Source organism: Bradysia coprophila, assembly GCF_014529535.1.
Source record: "Bradysia coprophila strain Holo2 chromosome X unlocalized genomic scaffold, BU_Bcop_v1 contig_128, whole genome shotgun sequence".
Classification (NCBI taxonomy): Eukaryota; Metazoa; Arthropoda; class Insecta; order Diptera; family Sciaridae; genus Bradysia; species Bradysia coprophila.
The window spans coordinates 2,724,235-2,737,668 of NW_023503295.1; the positions used below are offsets into that span (position 1 = coordinate 2,724,235).

The following is a 13,434-nucleotide window of genomic DNA, read 5'->3' on the forward strand; positions in this document are numbered from 1 at the left end:
ATATTATCGTTTCTGCAGTGATAATATCACCCGTGAAACGATATTATCGTCCGAGCGACGATAATATCATATCAGACGACAATAATATCGTTTTCCGGACGATAATATCGTTTTCTGAAACAATAATATCGTCCTAGCAACGATATTATCGTCCTAGCAACGATATTATCGTCCATGAAACGATATTATCGCCGCTGCAACGATAATACACTCGGAGATTTTTCCCGTCACCGACATCAGCTGACACCAAATTTTGAACAGTTCAGAGAATATTTGCTGCATAAATTTTTAGTACACAGACAATTCTCTGTTATCAATTTCTGTTTTTTTCAGAATCTAGATATTTCTTCCTACGCTAAGAACGTAGATGGTGGACTAGAGTGGTTCACAATATCGCAGATTGTTTAAGTTTATCACAAAAAAATTCTTTATTTGAGTCCAGTAATAAATATCGAATGTGGACAAAATGTGCGCTATAAAAAGGAACGTCGATTTTGCTATAAACGAATTAAGATTTTACCAAGGCAGCGACTTTCCGTCGAATTGCAAAAATGTTCCATTGTTTGTTTCATTCAACGACATTATTGTCTCGATCATTCGCTTACAACTGCTATCAATTTCTAATGGTGCATTTTTGCCACCCATATCCGTTTTGACCCATCCCGGATGAAGACTAACGCATAGAATTTTGGAATCCTTGAAATCGATGCTCATTGATTTGGTGGCGGCATTTAATGCTGACTGGAAAACCGAAACGTAAAAGATGGAACAAAATTTAGATTCTCTTCCGTTGATTCGGAGTCGTTTTACCTTGGACGCACGGTACGAATACATGCCACCCTCGACATTAGATCCAATTGATCCTAGTATTGAGCTCATATTGATTACAGCCGCTCTGCCAACGCCCATAGGTTTGTCACCATTGATTTCTGCCGATTTTTTTAATAGAGGGTGCAAGGCCTGAGGGAAGATAAACATCAGTCAAAAATGTATTTCTGTCATCATACGAATGGTGTTACCTTAGTGAGCATAATCGGAGCAGTGGTATTCGCAAGAAACGATTTGGTAAAATCATCTGCTCTAACACCCGACAATCTGGTCGATTTGCTGGCTATTCCAGCGTTATTAAAGAGAACATTCAAGCCCTTACCTTGGACTACATTCTCAACTTCTTTGGTCACTCTATCGTACGAATTAAAGTCGGTTGTATCTGTAAAGTATGGATCGGTATTAGTACCACAACACAATCGCCCTGCACGCAGAAAATGACCACTAACCGAATTGGATTACATGCAAATTTTGGTGCTTTTGAGATAGTTCTTGAAGTTCCTGGAAGTAAAAAAAATTCAATTGAAGCCAGCGAACCGAACGCATTAAAGTGGCAGCAACTGGAGCACAGTTTTTTTTTTGCTATTTTATTGATACTGCACAATGAAATGTTTATCGGCAGCTTAGATCTCAAGTGACTTATTATAAAAAATTCCAACAGAAATATGGTTTTGAAATGAGAAAATTGGTGGGAGGAAAAATTATGTCTATTGAGAGCGGTGGCAGCAGATGATATTTTATCGTTGTCGACTGCTCGTTTAAACTAAACGATAGTTTCCGCATAGAATATTCTGAGAAATTTGTCAGAACAGCAAGACATTCAAAAGTTGTGCAGGGTTCTGAAGTTCGGCAGATTTGTGCATTTACAATTTTCATTGTCGGAAAATTTTCCTCTCGTTTTTCATTCAAATTGCCCTATACCCAGGGCCTATTTTAAGGAAATTAAATTTCCAAAAATTCTCAAATTTTTCGATCACTTTTCGTCATTTCATCTAAAAACACAACTGATTGCATCGTAAATTTTGTTTTTACCAAGGCTGTAATTCGCCTAGTCGCCTATTTTTTTTATAGTACTTCAATCTCACTGTACTATTTTTTGTGTAACAACTTCACATTGATTCATTCCCATGAAATGTCACAGCAGTGAAGCTTGTTCATGAAAAAATAATTCAATGACAGCAGTCTTTTTATGAAGAAAAGTACTAAATTGTAATAGATTTTACCCTTAGTTTCTAAACTACATTCTCCTATAGGTTTGTTCCAAGGCCATATGAATTGTCAAATTTCATCCATATAACCATAACCCGAGGGGTAACCGACTCGGGAAATTGACTACACACCCTCAACGGAATTGCCGGAATATCCGGTAAATAATTGGAATTGATGGAACTGACCGGAATTGATCTGAATTGGCAGGAATTGATCGGAATTGATAGGAATTGACCGGAAATATGTGGAATTGAAAGTAAATGAGAGTAAATGCTGATAAGTGTGATTATCGGAAAGAAGGACCAGCGAATGCAAAACCACATTATTTCCTTTTTGTTTTAATTTTAAAAGCTCCCGCACAATAAATAACAGTGTACAGTGTTGATCAGTTCCATTTTAGAACAGGTCCAACGTCCTTTTATGTTCAAAATATGCACACTGAAGGATTCTTCTTCAGAGGATTCTTGTGAGTCAGATACGGAAGAGTTTGAGCCGCAACAAACGAGTGAATATTCGTCGGGGGAATGTTAGGCTGGGGCATTGCCGATGCGAAATGCTCCAGTTTCAAACCAAATTTACAAAAAAATGCATCACCGACAATATCATCTATTCCATCAACTTTTCAAAAGCCTAATGCTCAAAACAAACGAGACATTGAAAACGTGTTTTGGTCCTATTTTTCATGACGAAATTTTCGAAACTGTCAAATGAAGTATGTTTCATTTTCATATTGCAACCGGCTTATATAGACTTTTCTCACACACAATTGTATCCTCCGCACAAAAGTCCATGCTTCATACATACAAAAAAGGAACATTCTCCTCGCAAAAGTCCATGCTTCATACACAAAATGTTGCAAAAGCCCATCGACCATAAATTTCCATCGACCATAATATATACACGGAAGAACACAACGCACAATAATTGCGTGTTCTTCCGTGTATATATTATGGTCGATGGAAATTTCAAGAGAAATGTAACATTTTATGGACGATGGGCTTTTGCAACATTTTGTGTATGAAGCATGGACTTTTGTGCGGAGAATGTTACTTTTTTGTATGTATGAAGCTTGAAGCATGGACTTTTGTGCGGAGGAACGTTTTGTGTATAAAGTCGATGGACTTTTGCGCGGAGGAGCGAATTGTTTTTTTTTTGCGTATGAAGCATGGACTTTTGTGCGGAGGAACGTTTTGTGTATAAAGTCGATGGAGGAGCGATTAAAGAAATAAAAGGAATTAAGAGCAATTAAAAGGAATTGACAGGAAGTATCTTTAGAAATTGAAAGGGTATCGAAAGGGTATCGAAAGGAAATTGAAAGGGAATTGAAAGGGAATTGAAAATTCAAAAATACAAATGATCCTGCGTTGTTTTTTTTTTCATAGCCGGATTAGTAGATTACATTGTCCCATGAAAATAGAAAATGGTTGTTACAAGTACACGAGGACTTTGCATGTGCAAAAAATAAGTATTTTACATAAAAACGGAACAAAACAAAATAAATCTGTTGTTGCATTAAAACGTTTACAAACAAATCTAGTACACTTACAAAATCGGCTCACACTTCAAAAATATTGATATTGATTGTGACGACGTCACTACTGTAACATCAGTCACTTCTTATTCGCCTGTCGGTTGGCCTGTAGAGGCGCCACATTTTTTTTTATAGTACTTCAATCTCACTGGACTATTTTTTTGTGTAACAACTTCACATTGATTCATTCCCATGGAATGTCACAGCTGTGAAGTTTGTTCATGAAAAAGTAATTCAGTGACAGCAGTTTTTTTATGAAGAAAAGTACTAAATTGTAGTAGATTTTACCCTTAGTTTCTAAACTCCATTCTTCTATACTTCGAGGAGGTCACGCAGACCGCCATTTTATTAGATACGTAACCAACGTGGATATATCAAGTAACTCTTTACTTTAGTTTAGTTCACTTCAGATAACAATTTAATTGAAAATAAATATTGAATAGCCACAAAAAACGTCCAAAAATGCTTCATACCCCACTTTTATGTAGAAAATAGTCCAAATAGATCGAAATTTGGGTTCCAAGAGTATAAGAACAACGTGAATACATCGAAAAAAGGTTTATTTTAGTTGATCTCACTCTTGGCAGACCCTTGCTTCACTACCTCGATCGTCGACAACAAAATTAATTTCACCAAACGTAGTACTACGTTTTACTCGCACCAGTTCAACGAATCGAATGAGCTATAAGTCAATAATATCTGTGACCCCTTGTCCCACAATGTCTGATTTTGTTCGATGTTTTGGCGATATCACTCTCAACTGATTACTTCGGAATGAGATCTAACAGAAAACAAAATTTGGAAATTTTAAGAATTTTTATGAAATTTTGGAAATTTTTGGAAATTAAATTCCTTAAAATAGGCCCTGCACCCAGTCTAACGCTACAAAATAGCAAGAAAAGGCGTAGGTCTCATTAGGTGACTTTAGTGGAGACATAATATGCAATACTAACTCACGGTCTACAACGTAACATTTCACTTGCAGAAATCATATAAAAGTACATGCCAACAAACAAAGTGCAACAAAGTCGGTTCTATGCATATTTACTTAATACAATGTAAATATTTAAATGTTAGAACGTGCGTCTCGCGCGATATGCAAATAATATATGAGTGTTCTAGGTATGTGATGGTATAACATACCCATACACATACACATATAAGTGTGGCTAGTAGTAGATGAGTATTTATCTATTCATTGAAATACACGCTGTTGCTCTGAGAGATAATTTTCGTCGCGAGTAAATAATTCTGGTACATTGAGGAGAGTAAATAACCGGCGTATAAATATGTGCCTAACGTCACTGGCAAACCACTTCACAATTTTATACTCTCTGGTTCGTCGTAAAAGTGTGAACACTTACGAAATTTTTGTGTTTTATTTTTGTTGTTTGGAAAGGAAGTTATTTTTCATTGCAGTTCTTGACAAGCAATTAAAGTACTTTTAGTGATCAACATTTTCTTCAAATTTAAAACATGGCACCCGTACCTGGTAAATACCCTCGATAAAATCAACTTAGACTAAGAACACCTACCTCGGCTTTCTGTAGATTACGGCACGTTGCAATTACATGAGCTGGTGGTGTAGACACATTGAGTAGAGTTTTTATTAAACCTAAGCCAAGGCCCCGATTGCATCCCGTAATTAAGATTGAATTCATTTTTGTTCGCGTTGGTTCAATGGAAATTCCTTGTTCTTTGATTATCTACGTACTTCAATTAATTCGAATTAATTTATTGATTAGTCATGCGATTCGTTCAAATTATACATACGTATGGACATGCACACAGATCGGTTTTCTATCCGGCCTTCAAATTTCGGTGATTATTTTTTTTTCCAACAGTTTTAATTGTTGTATTAGGTCGGAATGTGAGACTACTAGTATGAAATAAAATACCCATTCTAGAATGACGTATACTCTCTCACTCTCTCTCTCTCTCAATTTTCCGTTTACACAGATCTACTTATATACATACCGACATGTCAAAATTACATAACGAGAGAAATTGCACAGAGTGTATAAAATGACAATCGGTTGACATTAAATTAAATTATGAAGCAATGGCGATTTACGGTTCATCAGTAGCATGCAGATTTATATCAGTGGTTCGGATAAATTGTTTCAATAAAATTAAAATTCCAAGGCGATGTGCTTCCCACATCAGTAGTAACAGTAAGTCTCTTTATAATTGTGTTTTATTGGAATTCAATGACGAGCACGTCTAATAGCAGCAAATTTCATAACATCCTGTTTACATTGCCACTATTATATATACAAAGTTTAAGAATGCAAAAAAGCTTCCTGAACTGATATTTCTGATTAGATTACGCTTTGGAAGTTCTGCTTCGGTTCAAACTTCATTGATCGTAATAATATTCACTCTGTCTATCGAAGGTAGGTTACAGTTCATGATACTTAAATGTCCTTGAAATTGGGTCGATTGATAAACAAGGACCTTCGGTCTCATTAATTGTTCATGCTGACTATTATTTGTTGCCGAGTTTATAAGAAATTAATGTCTAATTCGCCGCTGTATCAGGAAATTCTATGGCTAATTCTCTTTATCGATTGAATTGCTGTGAATAATATTCGGAATGATTGTGGAAAATGTGTGTGTGGGAAAATGTTGTCGTTGGATAATTAGCTCGACTCAGAAGGGGCAAAACATTATGGTTCGTTAAGTTCGTAAGTAAGTCAAATTCGTAAGCTTTTGACATTTATCCCATACATTAAATGTCAAAAGTTTACGAAATCGACTTATGAGTCAATTCGCCAATTCGTCAGCCAAATTTTCAATTTCTGAAACAAGCCCGCGCCGATATTATTGAGTTATAGCTCATTCGATTCGTCGTTCAATTCTAGCGAGGGGGTGTCTGCCATTTTTTCTCAAAAAAATCCAGTTTGGGTGTAATGTGTCTACATGTGATGTGATGTTAGAGGGTGGTCAGAACACTTTTTTAGCAATAACTTGAGGAAGGAGTAACACAAAGAGTTGAAACTTTGTAGGATTGTTGGCCGATCCTCGCTAGAATTGAACGACGAATCGAATGAGCTCTAACTCAATAATATCGGCGCGAGCTTGTTTTCCAAGTGACTGAGAAATTGGCGAATTGACTCTTATACTTACGAACTTTACGAACCACAATGGTTTACCATGAGTATTTCGTCAAGTCATTCTATACAAATTTCACTCAAAATATGCACCCTCGATATGACTGTGACTGTTTCAAGCAATCATAGCAAAACCTAGTCGACAAGTCACGACAGTAAGTTGTTTACGAATGAATTGAAGCAAAATTTAAATTTAAATTTAAAAATTATTCGCCATGAGTTCGGCTTGGAAAAATTTGCGACACAAATTCGCTCAAATTGGCATAAAAAGTCCGTTTAATCCGTTTTTTTTTTGACCTGTCACTGTTCATATCTTATTTTCCTTCCAGACAATTTCGATTACGATCTGGTCGTCATAGGCGGAGGATCTGGTGGATTGGCATGCGCTAAAGAAGCCGTAGTACAGGGCGCCAAAGTAGCCGTATTGGATTATGTGAAACCGTCGCCGCAAGGCACCAAATGGGGTCTCGGTGGGACATGCGTCAATGTCGGTTGCATTCCCAAAAAGTTGATGCATCAGGCTGCTTTGCTGGGCGAAGCGGTCCATGAGGCGGCTGACTATGGTTGGTCCATCGACAAGGAAAGCGTTAAAATTGATTGGGACAAATTGAAGACATCGGTACAGAATCACGTTAAGTCGGTGAATTGGGTGACCAGAGTTGATTTGCGTGATAAGTAGGTTCAGTATAGGGCTAGATGCACACGGATATGCTAAGGACAATGTTGCTATTTCCAGGAAAGTTGAGTACATCAACGGACTGGGATATTTCAAAGATGCGCATACGATTGGAGCCCTAATGAAAAATAATACGGAAAAGTCGATTACGGCAAGAAATGTGGTCATAGCCGTCGGTGGACGGCCGAGATATTCAAACATTCCCGGTGCTGTGGAGTATGGCATTACCAGTGATGATATTTTCAGTTTGGACCGCGAACCAGGCAAAACTTTAATCGTTGGAGCTGGATGTATGTTTGACAGAGTTCATCTTTGGTGCACACATTCGATTTCTGATTTTCATTTTATTTCCGTCGTGTTACAGATATTGGCCTAGAGTGTGCCGGTTTCTTAAATGGACTGGGCTACGATGCAACCGTTTTGGTTCGATCGGTTGTTTTAAGAGGATTTGATCAGCAAATGGCTGACATGGTCGCGAATGCTGCAACGGAAAAGGGTAATTTTTTAGCCAGCCAATTGGCCGATCATTTCTTCACGTTCACTCGCATTCACATTGCACAGGTGTCAAGTTCGAATACAAATGCCAACCGAAGTCCATTGAAAAAACCAGCGACAACCGTCTGCTCGTCAAATATGCATACGACGATGGCCGAGAGGTATCTGATGTATTCGACACTGTACTGTTTGCGGTCGGACGCAAGGCATTGGTCGACGATTTAAAGTTAGAAAATTCCGGCGTGATCATTAAGCCGAACGCAGACAAAATCGATGTGGACGAATACGAACGGACCAATGTGCCTCACATCTATGCCGTGGGCGATGTGTTACAAGGTCGACCTGAACTTACTCCAGTTGCCATTTTGGCAGGCCGCTTATTAGCTCGTCGTATGTTCGGCAACAGTACCGAACTGATGGATTACGATGATGTCGCAACCACAATCTTTTCGCCATTGGAATACGGATGCGTTGGTTTGAGTGAGGAAAAGGCAATCGAACGGCATGGCGAAGACAATGTGGAAATTTACCATGCTTACTACAAGCCAACCGAATTCTTTATACCTCAAAAGTCGGTAAGGCATTGTTATCTGAAGGCTGTGGCTTTGCGTGAGGGTGATCAGCGTGTAATTGGGTTGCACTATGTGGGACCGGTAGCTGGAGAGGTGATTCAAGGATTCGCCGCTGCATTGAAGTGAGTTAAAATTTGTTGATTTGGTGCAGGTGCAGGATCACTCCAACTGATTCATTTCTAAATTCAATACACAGATCGGGGCTAACATTCAAAACTCTGCAAAATACTGTCGGCATTCATCCAACCACAGCCGAAGAATTCACTCGACTCAATATTACCAAACGATCCGGATTAGATCCAACACCGGCCACATGCTGCAGTTAATTCATCGCTGTGTCACCGGAACATTTAAATTCGAGGAACATTTCGTAACCGCCCAACGACACTCAATTTGATTTTTAATTGTTTCTATTGGACACATCATTTTGGACCAATCCAGTACGCTTTGCAGAAGGTTTTCTTTCCTCAATTTATTTGTTAGTTGATTTTGCCGCAAAATAAATTCTTTTACAAACACAAAAGCGGACGTGATTTCTGTTTGTATTGGAGATAAGAGCATTCATTATGCTTCAAATGCTTCAAATAAACGATTGGCAAATAATGGAATTCTATTCGATTCCGCCTGACGTTGTTGCTGTAGAGTTTTCTAGGGTATTACTCATTAATCAGGAAAATTTTAATTCAGAATACCAAAAATCAGGAAAAATTTTTAGGAAACGTAAATTAGGAAAAATATTTACGAAACCAAATATTGGGAAAATGTGAAATTGGGAAAACATAAAACAAGTAACACGAAAAATATGAAAAGTTGGAACAAAAATTAGTTTTTTTTTTCCATGAGAGTTGCATAGACTCTCACCAATAACTCGCCATTCGATGATGTCGACTATATTCGAGTACATCGACAATATTAGATGACATATACAAATATATTGACTATATTTGAGGACATCGACTATCTTCGAGAACATCTTCTATATTCAATGAAGTCGACTATATTCGAGAATGTCGACTATATTCAAGGACATCTAGTATATTCGAGGACATCGACTATATTCGAGGACATCGACTATATTCGAGGACATCGACTATATTCGAGGACATCGACTATATTCGAGAACATCGACTATAGTAGAGGACATCGACTATATTCGAGAACATCGACTATAGTAGAGGACATCGACTATATTCGAGGACATCGACTACGTTCGAGGATGTCGACTATATAACGTGACATCGACTATATTCGAGGATATCGACTATATTAGATGACATCTACTATATTCAAAGAAGTTGACTATATTAGAGGACTTCTACTACATTCGAGGATGTCGACTATATTACGTGACATCGACTATATTCGCGGACATCGACAATATTCGAGAACATCTTCTATATTCAATGAAGTCGACTATATTCGAGGATGTCGACTAAATCCGAGGACACCGATTATATTCGAGGATATCGACTATATTAGAGGACATCGACTACATTCGAGGATGTCGACTATATTACGTGACATCGACTATATTCGAGAACATCGACTATATTTGAGGACATCGACTATATTAGAGGACGTCGTCTGCTTTATTCGAGTACATCGACTATATCCGGGAATAGTCGAGCATATGACCAATGCTCATTGAGCATATGAGAATATATCGAGTAAGTTCAGTTCGATTGTAATTGGAAGACAAATAAATTATGACTCGATTGTACTGGAATTCACTTCATATACATAAGTACAATATTGCGCACGCCAGTAATATCATGTTTTTTACAGATGATGTAGCGCCGCAGGCCGTGAAGAATTTAAAAAAATAAAAAAGCGGGGTCGAGGGGCGGCAGCCGCCGCAGAGGGGGGTCAAGGGGGGAGTATCCCCCCTTGCACGTCATTATAAACTTTGATGTGGATATTTTGTCCGAAATTTATTTTGTCCCGAAACTCATTACAATTTCTGATTCATGGTTTTCTTAATGCTTCCTAATAAGTGGAGTTTCTGATTAATTTTTCCTGATTTGTGTTTCCTGAATAATGTTTCCTGATTTTTGTCTACTGATTATTGGATTCCTGATTTTTGTCGTCCTAATTAATTCATACATCCGTTTTCTAGAGTTCGAAAAGGAATTAAAGGAATCCGGAATAATGGTTGAAAAATGAAAATTGGGTTACTAGGGTGGGTCGTATTTGCATTTCATTTTTATTTTAAAACACCTGACCCTAGGCTGCACTTAGAATTGGCCAATGAATCCGAAACAGCAAAAAAAATCAAAAATTGATTCTTCCCTTGTCTCTAGACTGATTAGGTAGCACACATTGCCGACTGATATTTCATTTCATTTCATTCCATTTATTAACGTTTCGAACGTCACTCGAACGTCACTCCTTATACCAATGCTCTAAGCAATCATAACCAGTTAACCATAAATACAAGAATAAAAAAACAACTCACAAGTAATTCAAATGGACAGCCTCATCCACTAGCGATTAAAATACAAGAACATATTTAAGAAAATTTAACATCATTACAAAATTTAACCGAAACTCAACTAATAATAATACGGACTGTACGGTGTACACAGAAAGAAAGAAGAAGGGTCATTAACAACAACATATAACCCCAACAGAGTACTCAAAAGAAGGACGGATGCTTGTGTGGCACGTTGAAAATCCGTAGGCGGTGGTACTCTCAGTTACAACAACGATTTACACCATTCCAATCCGGTCAAAGCAACGGCGCTTGAAACTCACTATTGTATTCGACTGTTTGATTATAGTCGGCAGTGCATTATAACTAGAAACGGCATTGACGAAGAATGACCTGTTGTATTGGGCGGTCGAATGAAGCGGTAATATCAGTACATTGGATCGTGTCGACTGTTGGAGCTTGTGGTACAGGTATTCCGGCACCTTGTTTATAGGCAATTTGAAGACACAAACTTGTCTGCGATAATGTAAGTACTCCATGATTGGACAGCCACACAATATTCATCCACACTGCAATGTCTCCCAATAGCGAATACAAAACGGGTGCACGCAGAGAACGCTCTTGTTAACACCCGAACTGAATCAACATCCAAATTTGTAGAGTCACAATAAGTAAACAGTGGTACGATAAGAGACTTCGAAAGTTTTTTGATGAATTTGGGTTATATTCGACATGAGTGAGATGTTCCAAAGTTGGTTCCTTTTTGGGATGAGAGATGATTCCTCTGGCACTTCCTAACTTCCATCGGATTTTTTGATGGATTTGGGTTATTTTCGATATAAATGAGGTGTTCCAAGGTTGGTTCCTAAATTTTGGGATAACAGATGATTCCTCTGGCACTTCCTAACTTCCATCGGATTTTTTGATTAATTTGGGTTATATTCGACATGAGCGAGATGTTCCAAGGTTGGTTCCTAAATTTTGGGATGAGAGATGATTCCTCTGGCACTTCCTAACTTCCATCGGATTTTTCCATGGATTTGGGTTATTTTCGATATAAGTGAGGTGTACCAAGATTGGTTTCTAGATTTTCAGATTCAGACTGATTTCTCTAGAATTTTTTTAATTTCCATAAGGTTTTTTGATGTTGTCGAAATGACATACTTACAAAAGTGGTGATATCAGTCAAAAAACCCTTAAAGGGTAAATGTGACGTAAGTCCTTCCTTACAAAATAACTGATATCGCTGAGAGTGACGCATTGTGCGTCGTACGCAAAAGTTTAATCAACAAAAAATTGACCCAAAAAATTTGTGAAAGAAAATTTTACAAAAAGAAATTTACGTCACAAGTGGCAGATGTTGAGGAACTTATTGTTAGGAAAATGGTTGAAAAATGTACTGAAAGAATTTAAACGGAAGAAAACCGAATCATCTGCGACTTGTGACGTAAATCAAGGACTTGCGTCACATTTACCCTTTAAGGGTTTTGACTGATAAATTCTTCAGCCAAAGGAGGTCTGACCCGCCGGTACGACAAGACCAACAGTGTTAATGACAAACAACGACGGTAATTTTAATAATATTTTTATTTTACTGGTTTTTGTTTAAATCATTTCTCTTCATTTTGTTTTGATTTTTAAGCTAAGCACTTAATTTGTTTATTTGTTCTTATATTTCCATTGTTTTTTTTTGTTGAATTAAAGTTTTAAATTAAAAAGTGATTCGGGTGAACGTTCACCGATTCGAGTAGGTTTTTTTTTGTCTCTTTGGTTTTTAGTTTTAGTTAGTTTATTTTAATTCTATCTAAATTTTGAGTTTTTATTTTAATTATAGTTTAAGTTTATTGTTATATTATAGTAAATTTAATTTGTATTGAAGTCGCATGGTACTTGCTTTTAGGAAACTTAGCGGTCTATAAATTGTTTTATTTATTTATATTTCATTTAATAATACTATCGTTTATCCGATCTTATTTACTATAATAGTTTATTTAGTATATTTTTCATAAACCTAAAAGGGTCTTATCAAAATATTCTTCTTGGGTTTGTTGTTGTTGTTTTTTTTGTTGGGTTTTCTTTTCTTCAAGGATATGCGAAATAGTATAGAGTTAGAGTACATAAAGTGAGATTTTTATAATTTTGTTTGAAAGACTTAAATTATTCATAATATATACATTTCGATGATGGTTAACGTCCTGAATGCGAAAATCTAGCCTTGCATGATTGCACAAACTTATCACAAATGAGTGACAAAATCAATGGAAAGCTGAGAAAAATTGGAACCCAACCGGTAAAAAATTTGTATTCAATTTACAGTCTCGGAATTATAAGAAGTAACCACTACAATCCAATCGACGCTATTCATTCCACATACACATTACCAACGTTACGACATGTATATGTATTATAACTCGTAAATCGCATGTGGATTGAATAACGTTGATTGGATCGTAATTTTTGAAAATGAACATTCTTATTATTCTTCCACCGTACCGCTAAAAAATTGGTAACAAATTTACCGGTAGAAAAATTTGGATCAAAGAACTTTACCACCTAAATATCACGTTTATAGCCTACTA

The 13,434-nt window shown here is 37.0% G+C and overlaps 2 protein-coding genes across 4 annotated transcripts; one reads left to right on the forward strand and one right to left on the reverse strand.

Annotated features, from left to right (window-relative positions):
• Positions 1-427: 427 nt before the first annotated feature.
• Positions 428-5,466, reverse strand: LOC119067820 (C-factor). Its single transcript, XM_037170983.1, has 6 exons — positions 5,342-5,466; positions 5,104-5,281; positions 1,278-1,329; positions 1,020-1,210; positions 811-960; positions 428-741 (listed from the first exon to the last, which is right to left on the reverse strand). Exons 2-6 carry the CDS (start codon positions 5,227-5,229, stop codon positions 517-519), a joined length of 744 nt encoding a protein of 247 aa, XP_037026878.1. The 5' UTR covers positions 5,230-5,281; positions 5,342-5,466; the 3' UTR covers positions 428-516.
• Positions 4,774-8,952, forward strand: LOC119067818 (thioredoxin reductase 1, mitochondrial). 3 transcript variants are annotated; one of them, XM_037170982.1, is made up of 6 exons: positions 4,774-5,060; positions 7,011-7,356; positions 7,418-7,647; positions 7,722-7,853; positions 7,919-8,546; positions 8,621-8,952. In XM_037170982.1, exons 1-6 carry the CDS (start codon positions 5,045-5,047, stop codon positions 8,748-8,750), a joined length of 1,482 nt encoding a protein of 493 aa, XP_037026877.1. In that variant the 5' UTR covers positions 4,774-5,044; the 3' UTR covers positions 8,751-8,952. The 3 variants fall into 3 exon arrangements, with proteins under 3 accessions (XP_037026877.1, XP_037026875.1, XP_037026876.1); XM_037170980.1 differs by lacking the exon at positions 4,774-5,060 and adding an exon at positions 5,572-5,742; XM_037170981.1 differs by lacking the exon at positions 4,774-5,060 and adding an exon at positions 6,882-6,951.
• The last annotated feature ends 4,482 nt before the right edge of the window (positions 8,953-13,434 follow it).